Below are 19,619 nucleotides of genomic sequence, written 5' to 3'. Positions count from 1 at the left end.
TAAGTGTAGTCTCAGAATTCAAAGGATTTGTCTGACTTTAAAGCCCTGGCTTTCAATGTATAAATTATGCTCTCTATAATAAGGCAAGTATGAAGTGCAATGGAAAAACAATGAATGCCTAACCTAAACTTGGGTGCGATCAGGAAGGGCCTTGACAAAGTGATGTGTAAACTTAGAATTGGTAAGTATGATATGAATGAATTTCAACCTTTGACTGAACTAAGTGGCAAGGTGCTAATACTTGAGCCATTTGCAATACAATGAAGATAAAACAGCATAGTACTTAAGAACAGGGTTTAGGATTGCCTGGCATGACTGGCACATAGAGTGAGGAAAACAAGGCTTCTAGGCCACCTTACTGATCTCCCAAGTCCTAGCCCTACTCCCTGGGTTCCAGCTCCACCATAGGCTCTGATGCCTAAATTGCTTAATCGCTTGAAATTTCAGTTTTCCTCCTCTGTGAAAAGGAGATTAGAAGTGGTTCTTGACTCATAGAAAACAATAGGGAGTCTGGCACATAAATGCTAAGTAAATATTAACTAGTTAGCTGATTTGGACTATGTTCAAAATGTGTGTTTTGTTTTTTTTTTTTTTTAAGATTTTATTCTACAGAGATAGCAAGAGAGAGAGCTTAGGCAGGGGGAGCAGCAGGCAGAGGGAGAAGCAGGCTCCCCACTGAGTGAGGACCCTGATGAGGGGCTGGATCCCAGGAACCCCAGATCATGACCTAAGCTGAAGGCACATGTTTAACTGACTGAGCCACCCAAGCGTCCCTTCTTAAGACTAATTTCTGTTAACACTCACCTTTTAATATAGGACAAACCCAGAAACTCCAGGCCCCTAGGCAAGGAATTGACCTCATATGGCAAGAGAGTAGTATAAATATAGGGAGAAAGTGAAGATGAGTCTAGAAAGTTGGGCTAAGGCCCAATATAACACTGGGACCTCATTCTGCAAACCCTAGGGATTCACTAAAGTTTTCTAAGGTGGAAATGCCTCTAATCTTAACTAAATGAAGTAACTTCTCTCTTTAAAAGGACTTCATTTATTTATTTGTCAGAGCGAGCGAGCACACAAGCAGGGGAAGTAGGAGAAGAAGGTTCCCCACTGAGCAAGGAGCTGGGTGTGCGATTTGCTTTAAGACCCTAGGATCATGACCTCAGCGACTGAGCCAACCAGTTTAACTTGATAGAACAATTACGACCTACCTAAAAAGTAGACTTAACCATTTGGCTACGTGACTTTAGACAAATTACTCTCTTTGGCCTCAATTCTCATAGCTAATTAAAAAAGAGGATGATTCTGCATTGGACTGTTGCTGGGATTAAGCAAGATAACCTAAGAGGGCGCACCATAAATGTTGTGTTTTGAGGTGTTTTGTTTTGTTTCGTAAGTTTTATATATGTAAGCCCTCTCTACACCCAACATGGAGCTGGCACTCAGGACCCCGAGATCAGCCCTACGCTCCTCTAAGCCAGCCAGGAGCCCTCACAGCCCTTTTTTTTTTTTTTTTTTTTTAAAGAAAACACAGGAGATCCAGAAAGACCAGAATGAATAAGCCGGCTCGCTTTAGCTGTAGTCACACCCTGGTCTACAGAAACCTTACAAGATTCCATCAACGTTTGCAATGTGGTGCCCCCATATCTCCCCCACTTCTCTGGACCATAAATCCTAAGTAAGCTCTAGCTCTAACCAGTCCCCCATAAACACGCAGTCCAACCCTCCCCGCTCTTCGTTCAAAGGAGACTCGCAGATTATGTCACATCCACTTACGTTTCCAAAATGGCCTCTTTCCACTTTCCAAGGCCGCTCTACGCTGCTGCCTCGTTGGCTAGCTCCGAAACTCCATGGTTGCTGGGCGGGGCCGTGACGTCCTTGGCGTGGCTGCAGGGGAGGCCGCGGCGGGGAAAATGGCGGACGGGAAGGCGGGAGAGGAGAAGCCTGAGAAACCGCAGCGAGCTGGAGCCGCCGGAGGTGAACACAACCCCAGCGTTGCGGGCTGCGTGGGATACTCTGGGCCTTTCTTTGAGGTCCCCGGGGTGGGGGGTGTAGGAAGGGGGCGAGAATGGGCGGATCTGGCGCTCACCCGGCCAGGTGCTGGGCCCAGACGAGACCCGGGCACGCCCGACGCGGCCCTTTGAGATCCGGGCCCACATCGCCTCCTTGCCGGGGGAGAGCCGGCCACTGTCCGTCACCTGCTGGCCCCACCGGAGGCCCTGCTTCCGAGGAGAAGGCATATGGGTACCAGAAAGGGGGACGGAACTCGGGGTGGGACCGGGAGCGGCAGCGCAGGAGCCGCTACCGCCACACCGGAGACGCACAGCCCACAAAACACACACGCGCACATACACAGTGGGAGTCACCGAGCAGTGGCTGCAGGAACTGGGCGCAGGCCGAGTTTCCGACGGTGCTGGCTTCTCAGTTACACCTGGGAGTTACTGGGCTTCTCCCTTTTCGCCGAGGAGGTGGACCTCGGCCTTTTATTTTCAAGCTGAATGCTGACCCTGTAACGGCCCGAGTCGAGATGGAGGAAAAGAATGCCTTTGCCCGCCCTCCTGTTTAAACTGCGGGGTCTAGGGTTAGGGTTTGACTGCCTTTAAAGTGCCTGCTTTTTCTGAGTTAGGCTATTGCTAGCTAACCTCATGACAGATATTTAGGTGGCTTACTAGGCTAGTGTGACTTTTCCTGCATTTTGTTACGATGCGAACTCAGGTTACAGCTATCTCCATTCTGTATCCTCCACCCTCGTACATTTGGGCCTTGTGCGTGAGGGGAAAGAAGCATCTCTCCAGCCCCCCCACCCCCCGCCTTGTAGGAACAAGGCAAGTCACTTAACACGTGCGAGGTGATCATAATATCTTTTTAGAACGTTTTAAGTATTACTCTCTATTCTGACTCCTTCAAATCTTACACCTGAAATTATTTAGTTTGAGAAAATATCGAAGATTAATAGCATATGAAGGCAGTTATTAGGACGTTACTAACATGACGTTTAATGTGAATTGCCTTGGGAACAAAAACAGAAAAACGTAACGTTCAGTTACTTAATTAAACAGCAATTTAAACCGTATAGTACTATCTCATTAGGGTTGGGTCCCCCCCCCAAAATCATCTGAGGTATTACTGAGTAAAATGATAAAAAACTAATAGTGTGAGGAAAACCAAAGATCTGTAACCTAAGGAAAGAATCTTAACTGTCTTTCAGACTATCTTTTAACTTTGTAGAATAGCTTTTTAAGTGTCTTGAGAGTATTGAAGATGTGTTTAATGTGTTACCAAAATGTACCTTAAGTGTCAGCATAACTGGACTGTGTAATTTATCCATCACCCTTTCAGTTAGGGGTAGTTGACTCTAGTGTGACTGTTGATGTTTCTATTGTAGCATGTTTTTGTATGCGGGGTGGTAGTATAAAGTTAACTTGGATGATATAAAAAATTACGGTATCCTTTGTGGTGATTTAAAATAAGTAGTCCTTTCATAACTTTGTCGTAATGTGCCTTCAATGTGCCTGCCTTAACAAGAAGATAGTGCTGTTGCATATAAATCGATTTTGAATGTCAGATAAAAACATGTAATACTGTGGATTTGCTGAATTGCTAATTTTGTGGCAAGTTGGCACTATTTTGAAACACTCAAGTTTGTCTTACTGAGCTGATTTTTAGCTCCTGTTGAACAGTCCAGTAAGTTGGGAGTGTAACTTTTTGTAAGTAGTTATGAATGAATTTATGTCAGTAAGAGAAGCTATGTACTTGAACTTGTTCTCACCTTAAAGGGGAGGATAATGCTAAAGATAAGGCTTTGGGCAGATTTTTATTCTTTCTTCAGCTACATTTTTGTGGCTCATTGAAACAGAGATCTTAGAAAACTGTCCATATCAAAATCATGACCATCTTGTGCTATTTTAAGCTGAGAACTACTTTAATGAAAGTGACATTATCCCAGCCACTAAGAGGGTCTTGAATATGTTCTCATTTAAGCTGAATACAAATGGATTATGAAGGATAGATCCTTATGGACTTAAACTTTCTTATTAGGTACTTTTTTTTTTTTTTTTTTAAGTAAGGTAACTTTGTCCTCCAAGGGCCACCTTTCCTCTCCTGCTACTCAGTGGAATAGAAAAAAAAAAAAAAAAATGCTAGTACCATGTGTCATTTGATTTCACATTAACTACACACTTTGTTAGCTCAGAGTGAATGCAAACTAGATAAAAATCCCTTTTATTAAAATATTCCTTGATGAAGAATCTAGTACATTTATATAATTTTATGCATGTTTTGCTATAAATTGTGATTCTCTTATTTTTAGAAAACTGATCACGTATTTACTCATTCTTTAAAATATAAGCCATGTTGCTAAGAATTTTCACATTGCTAATCCATGGTCATGTAAAAATTTTATTTTCCATGGTCCAAAATACAAAGATCCCATTAAATAAAATAATTCCCATTAAATGAAAACAACAGTTCTTGATTAAAAGCCCCCAATGCTAAAGTGTAGTACATGTTGTATTTAAAGAAAAACACTTTAGGGGCTCCTGGGTGGCTTAGTAGTTAAGTGTCTGCCTTTGGCCCAGGTCATGATCCCAGGGTTCTGAGATGGAGCCCCACATCAGGCTCCCTGCTTGGGGGGGAAGCCTGCTTCTCCCTCTCCCACTCCCCGCTGCTTGTGTTCCCTCTCTCGCTGTCTCTCTCTCTGTCAAATAAATAAATAAATAAAGTCTTTAAAAAAAATAAAAACACTCTAATGTACCTAGAAATTAAGGCTCATATTTAGTGACTTATTTCAAAGTTCACATTAGGTTGAAATAACTTTCTGATGAGCTCTATATAGACTTGTAGAATCTGTAATAACAGTCACATTGATGATAACGTAGATTTGGGTGTCACTTTTCCATTTTCATTGCTTACTCCATTTGCTCTATTTCCTAAGTATTTTGTGTATTTTATTACATAATTGTTAGAGGATGATTACCTAAAGATAAAATAAAAGCTCCAATCCATCTGACACATTGAGCCATTTTAGGTTAAGTAATGAGTACTAATAGTACACCCACCTTCTTTCTTCACTCCTTTTCCCCTCATCTCTTCTCTGAAGTGTGGATATTTTCAAAGCTATTATGTATTTACAGTGGCTTAGAAAAAAAAAAAAGAAAAGAAAACCCCAACAAACTTCTTTAGAGTTGAACATAGCTAGTTATTTACTATGTCCAAAAATAATTTGCTGGATCTGCAATTAGTCATATTTATTTATTTATTATTATTATTATTTTTTAAGATTTTATTCATTTATCAGAGAGAAAGAGCGCACAAGCAGAAGAGGCAGGCAGAGGGAGAAGCAGACTCCCCACTGAGCAAGGAGCCCCATGCAAGATTCAATTCCAGGACCTAGGATCATGATCTGAGCCTCAGGGAGACACTTAACTGAATGAGCCACCCAGGCATCCCTGGAATTAGTCATGTTTAGAAATAAGCTGTTAGACATAGTATGTTCTATTTCCAGAATGGACCTGAGATGTGGGTGGTCTTAATAGATTGCCTCTTAAGGTGACAAGAAAGCGGTGTGAATAAAATTGAATTGCTTCCAGTTGATTACTTAATTAGTGGTAGTTTTCCCAACTCCCCTGTTCATGCTGCCTTTTCTACAGCAGTGTCTATAGAAATTTTCTCTTTAGCATCGTGTGATTGGGCAGATAGTATTGTGTTCCATATATTATCACATACTAACTCAGCCAGTTGTCACTCTTAATGGTATTAATATTATAATGAGATTAATGTTCTTCATTTTGTTTATTATTTATGCTTTAGTTTTTCTAGATTCTTTGTTCCAGAATTATTTTCTGGGTAAAAGGAGACCTAGAATTAAGAAAAGATAGGTGGTTGTTTTTTTTTTTTTTAAAGAACTGGAAATCTTGACTAATTATGTGTAGCTCTTAGGTCACAGTTCAGAGAACAGAGTATATTGCTGTCAAGACTGAATGTTCTTTATGCCATTTGTTTTGATGTTTTTCACAGTTTGTGTTTGCCCAAAACTTGTTCCTTAGTGTATAGATTGTTTCTTTATGTAAATGCAGTGCATTTTCTATATGTTTTTATGTGTTCCCATATATAGAGACTGCATTTTCAATTTTAGTCAGTCACAAAGAAATAGTTATCATTGTTTAGGTTCTACAGTAAAACTCATACTTGATTAAAACTGTAAATATAATGCAGAATAAAATTTAAAATAATGCTTTTAGTTCTATACTTAGGCTTTGAAAACACTAATGTTGTCATAATACAGTCTTTTTTTTTTTTAAGAAATTCTAAATTAACTTTTTTTAAGATTTTATTTGTTTATTTGAGAGAGAGACCATGGGGGGTCAGAGGGAGAAGCAGACTCCCCACTGAGCGGGGAGCCCAGTGCGACTAGATCCCAGGACCCTGAGATCTTGACCTGAGCTTAAGGCAAACACTTAACCTACTGAGCCTTCCTGGTGCCCCTAGAAATTCTAAATTGATTTCTGTATTTCAGCAATTAAATATTGATCTTACATCCTTCAAGTGCTTTTGTAATTGCATATTTAAATAAGTAAATGGCACTTCCAGCAACTATTCCAGTGCTGTCTTTGTCTCCTAAGGAAATCCCAAAACATCTAATCCTTCTTAATTCCTCCCCTACATTTTATTATAGCTTTCACCCCCTTCCAAAGGGAATAAAGAGTTCTGTTATATTTCCTCTAAACAAAATTAGATGTTCTGTTCAAAGTGCTTATTAATCTAGAGACCTCATGATTTCAAAATTATATAGATTGAGAGCTCTCATTTCTGGATATTTTAATCTGTTACTTGTCCATCTATTTGTGTTTGATTTTGCACTTTTCCCCCCATTCTAGTTGTTTGTCCTGTTAACTGTTGTCAGGGCTATTGCTTAGAGCATCTTCTCTTCATAAATAAACTGTTTAGCAGAAAACATTCTATAGGGCGAATTGGGGAAAGAAAATAAAATTTTTAGTCAACCATATTTCTGTGTTACCATTCAGTATGTTCTTAAATAGCTTTCTAGTGTAAAAGACCAAAGATACTCAAGATGCTAACTTATTTTGTCGCTGATTAATACAAATACAAGCAAAATCACTGAAAACCATCTTGTATTCCAAATTTACATATGGCTTTATTTGAAATTTTAATGAGCTCATCTTTCTTTCTTGAGAAAAAGTAGTGTGTAAACCTAAAACTGATTGTTAAAATAGGTGATAATTAAGGTTTCAGAGTAAAATTAAATCACATAAAAGGGAATGACTTGATGTCTTCCTTCAGTTTCCTTTTCAACTCTAAAAATTGTGTGAGAGGTACGTGAGGAGCACATCACTCAAGAAACTTACTCTAGGCTGTATTAACATTGTAGTTCTGGTAATAAGCCATTCATAACTAGGTATTCTGTATAACTAGTAGTACATAATTGAAGAATGTCAGAATTTATTAATCAAATGTATTATTCTGTGATGTGACCAGTTACAACCTAGTTTGTGTAGAAGAACTTACAGACCTTAATTTCTAAAAAGCAAAATCCCACAAATGATTAATTATATAACTTTTATAATAGTGTTTAGTTGAAGGGTCTTAGATTTTGTGAACTCTGTGTTTATAATTTTAAATTGCTCTGTATTTTATGCTAGTTAATTCATGGGAGCCTCTTCTACTGCCACACAATCTCAGTTCCTGCTGTATACTCTAACAAACAGTGGAAGAGACTGTTGGGTCAGTAGGTGACAACTGCAGAGGTATCTTCCTTATAACGATGATTTTTGAGGTTGCTGCTCCCATCAATCTGCTCAGTAAAAATAGCTCATCTTGGTAAGTTGTTTCGACTTCACCAGGACCTGAAGAAGAAGCAGAAAAACCTGTGAAAACTAAGACTGTTTCTTCCAGTAATGGAGGAGAAAGTTCCAGTCGCAGCGCTGAGAAGCGATCAGCTGAAGAAGAAGCTGCAGACCTCCCAACAAAACCTACAAAGATCTCCAAGTTTGGATTTGCCATAGGTAGTCAGACGACAAAGAAAGCCTCAGCCATATCCATCAAACTTGGATCAAGTGTGAGTTGTTATTTTACCTGTATGATGTTCAAAATGGGACTTAAAAATTTGTTTCAGGAACTTGCTTATAGGGGATTATGGAAAATTGAGTCTAAAAAGGTACGTTAGTGCGTGAACTTACATGTAAGTATTTAAGAAGTTACTAGCTCTGCATTAAAGAATGATGTGGCTATATTATAACTCCAGAAAACTTTTTTAAAAAAGGTTTGGAATAGGAGAAGGAGTAACTATATAAGCAATATATGATTTATAAAGTAACAGCTTAGAATTTTTCCAAATTGAGCAAAAACTGAAAAATATTTTCAGAAAGAATTTATTTTTCTTATCTTTCAATTCTGGTAATATTAAAAATAATATCTGTAGAAATCAGTACTAGTGAGGTGTTACTTAATAAGAACATCCTATTACTTTGGAGCTACAAATGGACATTGAGCCATGTTGTCCTATTAGGATCAACTTTTGAGTCTTTGTTTTAAATATAAAACTTGAATTATTAATAATTTTTAACCATGGAGTATCTGGAAAGTTTTGAAATGCTAGATTGAAACATGAAGTTTCTAGATTTGACTATTTCTGACCTACAAAAGTGACAATTTCATATGTTCCAACCACATAGATCTTTAAGAAAAAATGCTTAGTGTATTATTGTTAGCTTTAGAAAATAGTTACATTCTTGTATAAGGAAAATAATCCTGAAATTATTAAGATTATTGCTTTTGAATTGTTTATTCATATCTGTTCTGTGAAAATTAATGTTCATTTACCAGATGCATATAGCTTTATTTGTGTGTTTGATGTTTCATTCAGAGACCTTAAGGATATAATGTGGATCAGGTTTCCGCCAGAGTCCGTGTGTTTGAGTTACACTTCTGATTTTAAAAGAGCTACCATTTCTCAGAACTCCTACTCCCACCCTATGTTGTTTTGCCTTTATTTTCTTCCTTTCTTTAAAAAATGGATTCTGGACAAAAGATATGCAGCTTTTAAGTTCATTACTTCATGACTTTTCTTCCTATTTGAGTGATTCTTTCTGTTCAGTTTTTTTTTTTTAATGAAGTTGCATAGACCAACTGCATAAATATTTGCAGGATTTTTTTGGTAGCCATTAAACATGTATTCTCTTACACACCTTCATATGGATGTTACTTTTGATAACAGGTTTTTCTGTGGTCAGCACACCCCTAAATTAGATATCCAAATCCCTACTTTTTCTAAATCATTAACATGATTTAGTAATTGTTGATCATTTTAGATAGGAGGATTTTGTTGATAAAACCTATTCAGTAAACCTTTTAAATCTTTGGAAAACAAAAACCTGTTTTTATCAGGTAAACTTTATTATAAACAGGGTCATCTTGGGGAAGTGAGTTTTAAGATAGAAAAAATAGTTGAAACTATTGCTTTTGATTTTATGATATGAAAAGGCAGTTGATCAACAGGCACTTACTTGTGTCATCTGTTGTATGTACATCAAACACCTGATGTATTTAAAAGAGTAAAGGATATTTCTAGAGGCTCTATGCATAATCTCCAAGTTAACATTTTTATTCCTTCAAAAGCAAACATTTATAAAAAAAGCATTTGTGTTCTAGAAGAAAGAGTGCTTCATTTTGTTTCAGTAGATCAGAGAAGTTTTCACTGATGAGGTGATGTTTGAGTTAGGTTTAACTGTAGACAGGAGGCAAAGGGCATCTCAGATAAAAAGAGTTTTGTGCAAAAGCAGTTTAGATGTGAAGCCATTCAGGAAGTTGTAGTTGGAAAGTGGTATCCAAATGTAGGGGTAGAAAGCCCCCCAAATAAGACCACAGAATGGAATCATAAAGGACTTACATAATATAGTTTTGTTTTATTTAAGTTCTAGCAGAGCTATGGGAACAACACATTTTCATTTTAGAGATAATCATTCTGGTAGCATTATAGAAGATTAGAGGGAGGAAACACAGAAGGTGGGGAGATGGTATTTCTAACAGTAGTTGAGACAAGTAATGCTAAGGGGCCTTAAGTGTCAGTAGTTGATGGGAATGCAGAGGGAGATGCGGGAGGGAATGTGGATAGAGATTTAAGCAACAAGACTTCACAATTGAATGCAAGTTGAGGAAAATGTTTTCTGGCTTAGGTACTTAGAACATTGTGAAACTAAAGTACCCATTGGGGCTCTAAGTGGAGCTATCCAGGAGGCGTGTTGCATCCTTTTTGGGGCAGACATAGGATTTGGAAGTTAAAACTATGGGAGTGAATGGAGTTGACTAGCAAAGTACAGAGAAGGAAAGGAAAAATCCCTAAGGATAGAATCTGGGGTGCCTGTCATTTAAGGGGGGATCAGGAGGAAACAAAGAGGGATCAAAAGATCAGAGAATTAGAATAGCCTCTAAAAAGCATTGTGAAAGAAGTCAAGGTAGGAGTGTTTAAAAAAGTAGCTGGTGATTAGAGTCAAAAGTGGTGCACTGGTTATTGGTGACCCTGTAGAACCAAGGTCACCCAATTCTAGGTGAGAAGCCGTGGGGCAATGAGAGGAAACCAGATTGCAGTAGTTTGAAGATAAAATGGATGATGAGAGGATGAAGATAATGTGGACAACTGAACTCAGAAACTTAGGTTAGATTGAAGAGAACCACGTTTATAGGCTATAGGGCAGAAAGCTAACCAGTAGAGAGATGAGTCTTGGTGTCTTTTATGTTCTCAAGGCACACTGCAGTTCATTTTTTGTTACTGTGGTAAAACACTACTAATCATTTTCTTTTACCTTTTCCAGATACCCCTTAGCTAAATGATACTCTATATCCTGACTAAAAAATGTTTTACAGGATGAAAATAAATGGACACATAATTAATAGAGATAAAGCTACCCATTGATAACCAGATTTTTAAAAACAAAAAATGGATTTCTTTGAAGTTTTTTCTGAGTTCTTTACTATAGGTTTCTATGAAAACATAAAATCAAGTCTTTTAAAATAAGTTATTTGTATCTTTAAGCATGCCTGTAAAAACATTATATGATACGTTTTTTTAACATTATGTGATACTTAATGTGTTTTTTCTTCAGAAGCCTAAAGAAACTGTTCCAACACTTGCTCCAAAAACCCTTTCAGTAGCAGCAGCTTTTAATGAAGATGAAGATGTAAGTCAACAACTAGTTTTATTTTACTTTAACCAGTTCTTCAAGGAAGATGTTAGTGGCTAATTATAGGTTGTATTAATGGTACTAGTGAATTTTCTTTGTAATTCTGAATAGTTGTGTGTGTGATGTCTACAAAATCTGCATATTTCTATTGATTTTATTTTGTTGTAGGATTATTTAAAATACTGCCTTTGGGAGCAGTCAAGTTAAGAATCAAATCAACAAGGGCTTCTGGGTGGTTCAGTTGGTTAAGTGTCTGACTCTTGATCTTGGCTCAGGTCTTGATCTTAAATTCATGAGTTTGAGCCACACACTGGGCGTGGAGCCTACTTCAAAAAAGAAAAAAAAAAAGAAATAAACAAATGCTTATTATGAACAATAGTGGTACACATATGTGCTAGGACATATGTAGGGTCCAAAACCAGAAATTTAATGCTGCTGTCTTTAATAATTCTGTAGTTGGAGTCTTCAGTGGTGAAATCATGCATGCATTCAGCTTTGAAAAGGCAGCTGTAATGCTTTCTCTGGTATCCCCAAGAAGAATAGCTAATAGTGCAGGTGATTCTGCTAGAAGTCTGTTCAATAAGCAGGTGTTCCAGAGTGAGCATGAGTTGCTCATCTGCTGTTCCCTTAGGCAGTCCTAGTTTCCTTATGCATCTCACAGTGTCCCTCTCTTATGCTTATCAATAACATATGATGTGGAATGTTAAGCATCATTTTGACTGATTCTTCTCTTTGATTTCTGACTTTAGAAACTAATCCCCACTTAAAATGTGACCCCATTGTATAACAGTTAAGTATTAACAGGGTACATGAGCAATTGCTCCCCAAAGCAGTATGGTTAAGAATTAATACATTCTGAGGAGCATATTGTAGACTGAAGTGATTGGGAAGAATATATAGAGAAGAAATAGGAGTTGGATACCAAAACATTAGGCAGCGTTGTGACAAACCTAGGACTACTTTTATAAGTTAAGAGTTTTAAGAGCAGTAAATACATGGCAGCTGCATTTGACTGGACTGGAGATTTCTGTGGAGAAGTTTGGGCAAGGATGACTATGGAATGATTGGAGCCCAAATCAGGTAAAGAATTACTGTAGTTATCAATGTGTTCTTTGGACTTACTCATTTTACACATTGGAGTGATTTCTGTATGCTAGGCACAGTGAGATTATAAAGATAAATCAGACATGTTCCTCTAGGAATTCAGACTAGCGGGGCATAAAATAGTACAAAATAAAAATCAAAAGTATCTGAAGACATAAAGTGGTATGGAAATTCAGGGAAGGAAGAGAATCTGAGTAACTAGATGCCACAGCATGGAAAGACCATGACTACTAGACTGGCAATGGGAAGACGTGGATTCTTTTCCTGTCTTGTCTAGTTACTAACCAGTAGAAAACCTATGAATAAGTCACTTCACCTTTGGGAGCCTTAGTTTTTCAGCTATAAAATGAAGACTCAGTTTAAATCATGTATTTTTAAACTACTACTCAGAGTTCTGGGATTCTGTGGAAATGTCTCAGGAGCTCCTGTGGTGTTAAGTGATCCCTAACAAGCATGACTCTAGTCTACTGCCCTCTTTTTCACTCGTAGCTATTTAATCTGTTTTATACTTAGGGACCCAAATAAGATTTTATTGAGGAAAAGAGTATTTCACCCCCTCAAAAAAAGTTTGAAAAATACAAATTTAATAGTATTTAATGTTTTCTGTCATCTCTAATATTCTTAAGAGACTAGGTAGCTCTTTTTTGGTATGTATAGAATGTATGAGGGAAGGACATTATAGGAAGAAGGGAACAGCATATGCAAAAGAAGGGAGGCTGGAAAAGCTCCTGCATCATAGTACTAGTTTTGAACACCTCACAGTTTGGACATCTTTTCCCGTAACTTTATCTTCCCTATATTCCTGTGAATCATGTAATGTAGTTATTCCCATTCTGCAAATGGAGAAATTAACAAATTGATGGTGAAGGATATAAACTTTAACTTGTCTCTTAGATAAAAGAATGTGTGCTTGGTTTTTCCTTTTTCTGCAGACCACAGTTAAGTAACCTTGAATATATATTAGTATGTTGGACAATGAGGGCATCCATTTAATTAATTTTGAAATTTAAAAATATATTTTTAGTTGTGGTCTCCTTAGTCTCCTTTAGTTTGGACAATTCTTGGGTCTTTCTGTTTTATGGCATTAACGTTTTTGAAAAGTTCAGGGCAGTTATTTTGTAAAATGTCCTTTGAAAAAGAAAGGATACATGAAAATACATAATTTTTTAAACACTCCCACGAGTGTTAGCATCCATTGATTATTCCTGGCAGAATCTGTTATTATGAATGTTTGCCAAATTATGATTTTTCTCATTGTTTTACCTCTTTCACATTTATTGTCTCTTCCTGTAAGGAAGAGCTTTCCCTTATATATGTAAGTGTAGGTTTGTGGATTCTTTATTCTATAGGTAGTAATGCCCAAATTGTCTCACATTTGACCAGGAGAAGCTCCTTTAGTCTAGATCTTAAGGATACTCTTTTTAAAAAGAATATTTAGGGGTTCCTGGCTGGCTCAGTTGGTAGACCATGCATGTAATTCTTGATCTCAGGGTCATGAGTTAAAGCCCCATGTCAGTCGTGGTGCCTACTTAAAAAGAAGCTCACCAGTAAAATTTATACATAAAAATAGACCTAAAATGAATTTAACTTATGTATCTTTTTAACATCTTTAGAAGTATGGAAAGAATGACCTTTAAAGATACTTTTTAGTAAAAGAGACATTTTTAGAAGGAGCAATACCGGGACGCCTGGGTGGCTCAGTTGGTTAAGCAGCTGCCTTCGGCTCGGGTCATGATCCCAGCGTCCTGGGATCGAGTCCCACATCGTCCTGGGATCGAGTCCCACATCGGGCTCCTTGCTCAGCGGGGAGCCTGCTTCTCCCTCTGCCTCTGCCTGCCATTTTGTCTGCCTGTGCTTGCTCTCTCCCTCTCTCCCTCTGATAAATAAAATCTTTAAAAAAAAAAAAAAAAAAAAGAAGGAGCAATACCATAAAGTTGTTAAGAATCTTTGCTTGGAACACTTTCTTTTCTTTTCTTTTCTTTTTTTTTTTTTTTTTAATTTATTTGACATTTGACAGACAGGGAGAGAGGGAACACAAGTAGGAGGAGTATGAGAGGAAGAAGCAGGCTTCCTGCTGAGCTGGGAGCCAGATGGGGGATGGGGGAAGGTGGCGGCTCCATCTCAGGACCCCAAGATCATGACTTGGGCCACCCTGGTGCCCCAAGAATCTTTGCTTTGGCATCCAGCTGTGTTGCTATTAGCTTTTTAACTTTGGACGAATTACCCTTGTTTATCTCATTTTAATTTTAAAAATGCAAATGATGATAATTATCCTTACCTAGTAGGATTATTAGGGGGTTTTTTTGTTTTTCTTTTAAAGATCTGTTAGAGAGTGCAAATGAGCTGGCACATGCATGAGTCAGGGGAGGGGCAGAGGAAGAGAATCCCCAAGCCAACTACACCCCCAGCCCCCAGTGAGGAACCCAACTCAGGGCTTGATTCCACCACCCTGAGATCAAGACCCAAACTGAAACCAGGAGTCTGATGGATGCTCAGTGAGCTGAGCCACCCAGTGCCCTGAGGATTGTTAAGGGTTTAAAAGAGAGCATATTAAAGCACTTAGCAAAATGTATACCGCACAGTAAACAAGTGGTTTGAGTTCTAGGAGGTCTATTTATGCAGAGTCAGCACACTTGAAGATCTGTGTTTCTTTTTAAAATGTAGTTAAGGTAAATACTTTTCTCCTTTTACCAAAATTTATAGTATGGAAAATGCTAGAAGACTTCAATACAAAATTCAGTATTATTAGTTATCAAGTGAATTTAATAAACCTGTAATGTATCATCTTTTTTTTTCCTCCTCCAGAGTGAGCCAGAGGAAATGCCTCCAGAAGCAAAGATGAGGATGAAGAATATTGGAAGGTATATATTTGTTTATAAAAATTGTTAAGAATGATCTTTTAAAATGAACTTTAGTGTTTAGGCTTTTCTTGCATAGTTGGACAAAGTAGTTTTGTTTTGTGAGCTATCAGTGATCTTATTTTCTGTCCTGGAAAGGGAAATTGAATACCTTATTGAAAAACAATAATTCTAAGGATATTTCTTTTCAAATACATATAATCTTTATTTTCTTCAGACATATGTGAGAAATGTTTCTGATCTAAAATTTAAGATTTTTCAGTATTAAAAAAAAGGCTTTCACTCATTCACCTGTCATATTATTCTCTACATTTAATCTTGATGGTACATGCCCTTTTTTCCTTTTGTAATGAAGGTGCCAAATACCAAAATAAGACAAGTGTTTTGATTTTTAATTTTCTGCCATGGTTCTTTTGTCATGGAAATAACATTAATATCAAGTTAACATAATGCCTATTTTCTTTGTATACATAAATAGGTAACTTAGAGGCTAGTCAGAAAGTTTGGATTTAAAGCAACTCATAGTTTGTCCCCATTTCTGCCAAATTATAAACTCATAGACAACCAGGTCCATATGCAAGCATCCATTTCAGACATGGGGTCTAGGATTCAAATAGGAACAGTCCCAGTGACTGTCTACGTACTTTCCTTTCATACTGGAACCTAAAGTAAGAAATACATCTGACTGTAACCCAGTTTGTTTGTTTATATATTTGAAAACATATCAAAGAGGTAAAATTGAAACAAATCTATTACAGACAGTGAACCTTTTTATGTGTTATTAATATGTCTTCATGTTTTTCTTCTATTTCATTTTTTATAAATGCTGATGGCAAGCCATCAGTTGATTTCATGACCCTGTTAAAGGGTTTCAAGCAACAGTTTTAAAAACTGTTGTGGTTGCCACCCTTAGCTATATGTCAGAATCACCTTAAATGTTAAACAAGTTGGTCTCCTCAGACCTACTGAATCTGAAATTTTAGGACTGGGTCTTACAGAAAGGATATTAAAAAAAAAAATCTTTAGGGGCTTTTGATACTCAGCCTCTGTTCATAATAGGTACTAAACAAATATGTTTTGAATGAAGTAAAAACATGACCCGAAAGGCTTTATGTAACTTTTAAATAAATTTCATATCTTTTAACACAGGGATACACCAACATCAGCAGGACCAAACTCCTTCAATAAAGGAAAGCATGGTTTTTCTGATAACCAGAAGCTCTGGGAACGAAATATAAAATCTCATCTTGGAAATGTCCATGACCAAGACAATTAAATGATGTGTTGAAATTGGGGTGTGGGGGTGGGTGTAAAGTTAAAAGGAACAGTTTCCTTTTTTAAAGAATGGTATAAGACTATCTTTGGAGCCGCCTTTTTTTTTTTTTTTTTTTTAAAGATTGAGTGGTACACTAATAAATGAGAGTTTGAAATTAGAGGTAATTTATGTTTTATATACAGATTTCAAGACATTTGCTAATTTTGTAGTTTCATGTGATTAGTTTCCAAAGGTTACAGATAATAAAAAATCAGAAATGGTACCTTTCTAAGAATTGCATATTTTTTTAGACACAACTATTAGCACATTAAGAGGAACGCAAAAAGTTATCGTCTATTAACCTGCAAGCAATTACTCTTAACTCCCTTATTAACCTAAAGTGTCTGGCTCCCAGGAACAGCCTTATAGAGAGGGAGTATTGTATTGGGAAGAAAATGTTACTGACCTATGACTGAAAAAAGTACGTTAGATAAAATTAAAATACGGCTTTTTTCCCCCCTAATGGGCATTTGTTTTGTTTCAAGTCATTGTAAACTAGATATTGCGTTGCTATCAGTTGGTACAGATGCTTAGCTCTTCAAAAAATTTTTTTTAATTTTATGTAAATTGTTGAGTATTGGAAATAGCCCACTTCACTTTAATGGGTCTTATCTACCTTAGTCTTCAAAGACCATTTGCTACCAAAGTAAATCAGTATTTTGAATGTGCTTCTCTTGGTTTTTGTTACTAGCTAGTTCCTGTAAGCATTTCCACCAGATCTTGAGGCAAATCGTAAGGAAGCTGTTTCTTTTAAAATACAAACCACCACCAAAAATTTAAATGTACATAATACTTAAATATTTGGCTGTTTTTATTTTTAAAAGGTAGAACCACCAAAAAACAACATTGTATGAAGATGAAAATGAGAAAGATGCACTTGCTATAACTTCGTTTAAGCTTAATTTAAGTTACTAACTTGTGAAAGCAAATTTGATTTGAACCTAATGCAAGAATTATTTTAGTACAGTAATATGGTTTATTTGAAGTGTATACATATTAACCAGTGGCCTCTCAAAAGCACATTTTAGGTACCGAAGAAAGAAAATGCATCTTTAAACATATCTTATGGATTCGTTGACACATATATGTTGTTAGACCTATGTATTCTAGGGGTTTTTTTAAAATTCTTGTATAAATTATTTTTTAATGTGACCGTTAAATACATCTTTAAAAGCTTCGTCACAAATAAAAGAAACAGTATAATGATTTCTTTGAATACTCCTGCAGTGCTTAATTTGGAGGCAGCTTCAGACTATTTTATTGGTGGTAACTACTTGCTGAGCTCTTTTAATAGGTAATAACTCTGGAGAAGCAGCCTGTATATATATATTCCTAACATTTTGTTCATTTGCATTTAAGTTTAGAGTAAGCCCCAAGTAAAACAATGGAAATGTATATAGAACTATTAGTTCTTACATGATTTAATTATATCAAGATACATGAATTTAACTTGCTTTAATGTAGGCAAACTTTCCACTTTTGTCCATTTTACTGCTTATGTTAAAATAACATCCCTCTCCTACTTACTCTTTTCTTGACTCAAGTGAAATATTAACCTAAGGTTAAGATGGGAGAGAAACGACTGAGATGAATGTCTTTACTAAAATACCAATAAATTTGTCAAACTCAATAGTGTTCTTATTTTCTATTCCATGTAATTGTTGCTGGGTTTTTTGTTTTTTTTTTTGTTTTTGTTTTTTAATAAAAAAGAAGAGTCAGATGTTATGATTGTTGCTCTTGCCCAGATTGTTGGCCAAAGTAATGAGAAATTTAAAATTATTATTATTGGTGTCTACCTAACTTAGCACATAGTTCTATAGCATTATAGTATCTGGGGTTGGAAAAGACTTAATCCACATCCTCCCTCTCCTTCACTGCCAAAGTGTTTCTGTCCTGTGCTGTAGAAAATCCTGCCAAGGCATATCTTTGAAAATCCTTAAGTGTTAGGTTAGAAGGTAGTGTCTACCATCCATTGGCTCCATTTCATGTGTTCGAAATAATTTATATGGCTGCTGCCCAGTAGGTCAGGTCCTAGTAAATAACAAATTGAGCTACATTTTAGAATTAAGACTCATTCCAGTTTCAATAATTACAAATGAAGGCTGTGGGTTTTCAAATGTTTTTCTTAGATCTCGTAATCAAGGTTAGCTTCACTTAGTGTGGAGGGAAGTTACTTTCCTGGTCATGTGAAGGTACTTCTTTGAATTTTAAACTTCATTCAGACTTAGAAAATATTGTGAAAGTATTACAAGGTATTTTCATGTTCTCCAAATGTTATTCTTAAGTAACTATAGGACAATTGTCACAATCAGGGAATTAACATTATTATAATACTTTGCTGTATTACTTTGTATTTTGTCCTGCAGACTTTTTTCACATTTCACCATTTGCTCCATTACTGTCTTTGTAGTCAAAGATCCACTTCATTATCCCACATGGTGTAGTTGTTACCTGTCTCTCTTTAGTCCTTTAATCTGGAACACTTCAGTGTTTGTCTTTCATGACGTTAGATTTTTTTAAAACGATAGGGCAATTATTGTAAAAGATCCTCAGTTGGGGGTTTGCCTGCTATTTCCTCATGATTAAATTCAGTTTATAAATTTTTGGCAAGAATAGCACAGAACTGATGTGTCCCCAGAGTAGCAGCAAGTGCATGATTTAATTTGTTCTATTGCTAGTAATGTTAATAATGATCACTTGCTTAAGGTGTTGTCTGCCAGATTTCTCCACTGTCAAATTACTGTTTTCTTTGTAATTAGTAAGTATCTTGGGAAATTCTTGGGACCCTGTTTCTCATACTATTGGCCACTAATAGGGCAGGTATTCATTTTTTTTCCTGAAACAGTTGTTAGGATAGTATTTGCCAAGTGATGGTTTGCTATTCCCAACATTTCTTCTGCTTTTAGTAGTTGAAATTCTGCTATGAGAAAGCCCCCTCTTCATTTTTTATTTATTTTACTGATAATAGGCCTGTGTATCCTTATATTATTCTTTAGGTTACATTATTTCTTTTGTAGTAAAGAATGTCTCAGGCTTGCCCATACAAACCCCTTCCAGTTGACCCTCATGTCTTTTTGATGTCTCTGTCCTTTTAATACTTCCTTCATTTCTGGCACCAAAATATACACTGCACCTATCTTGGATTTTCTC

The 19,619-nt window shown here is 36.6% G+C and overlaps 1 protein-coding gene across 3 annotated transcripts; it reads left to right on the top strand.

The window, feature by feature from the left end:
* The first annotated feature begins 1,860 nt into the window (after nucleotides 1-1,860).
* PCNP (PEST proteolytic signal containing nuclear protein) lies at nucleotides 1,861-18,099 on the top strand. Of its 3 annotated transcripts, none has more exons than XM_059392058.1 (5): nucleotides 1,861-1,974; nucleotides 7,857-8,071; nucleotides 11,118-11,189; nucleotides 15,102-15,157; nucleotides 16,304-18,099. In XM_059392058.1, the coding sequence occupies exons 1-5, from the start codon at nucleotides 1,911-1,913 to the stop codon at nucleotides 16,428-16,430; spliced, it is 534 nt and encodes a 177-aa protein (XP_059248041.1). In that variant the 5' UTR covers nucleotides 1,861-1,910; the 3' UTR covers nucleotides 16,431-18,099. The 3 variants fall into 3 exon arrangements, with proteins under 3 accessions (XP_059248041.1, XP_059248040.1, XP_059248042.1); XM_059392057.1 differs by having other exon boundaries at nucleotides 1,863-1,974; nucleotides 11,115-11,189; XM_059392059.1 differs by lacking the exon at nucleotides 1,861-1,974 and adding an exon at nucleotides 7,763-7,833 and having other exon boundaries at nucleotides 7,909-8,071; nucleotides 11,115-11,189.
* Nucleotides 18,100-19,619: the final 1,520 nt, after the last annotated feature.

The sequence above is a fragment of the Mustela nigripes genome, chromosome 2 (assembly GCF_022355385.1).
Source record: "Mustela nigripes isolate SB6536 chromosome 2, MUSNIG.SB6536, whole genome shotgun sequence".
Classification (NCBI taxonomy): domain Eukaryota; kingdom Metazoa; phylum Chordata; class Mammalia; order Carnivora; family Mustelidae; genus Mustela; species Mustela nigripes.
This window is presented reverse-complemented; position numbering and strand designations above follow the sequence as displayed.

Excerpts from the sequence above, each read along its gene's own strand:
- PCNP (XM_059392057.1), top strand. The coding sequence starts at position 1,911 with ATGGCGGACGGGAAGGCGGGAGAGGAGAAGCCTGAGAAACCGCAGCGA. Across the intron at positions 1,975-7,856 it reads GCGAGCTGGAGCCGCCGGAG|GACCTGAAGAAGAAGCAGAA; the intron begins GTGAACACAACC and ends CGACTTCACCAG. Across the intron at positions 8,072-11,114 it reads CCATCAAACTTGGATCAAGT|AAGCCTAAAGAAACTGTTCC; the intron begins GTGAGTTGTTAT and ends TTTTTTCTTCAG.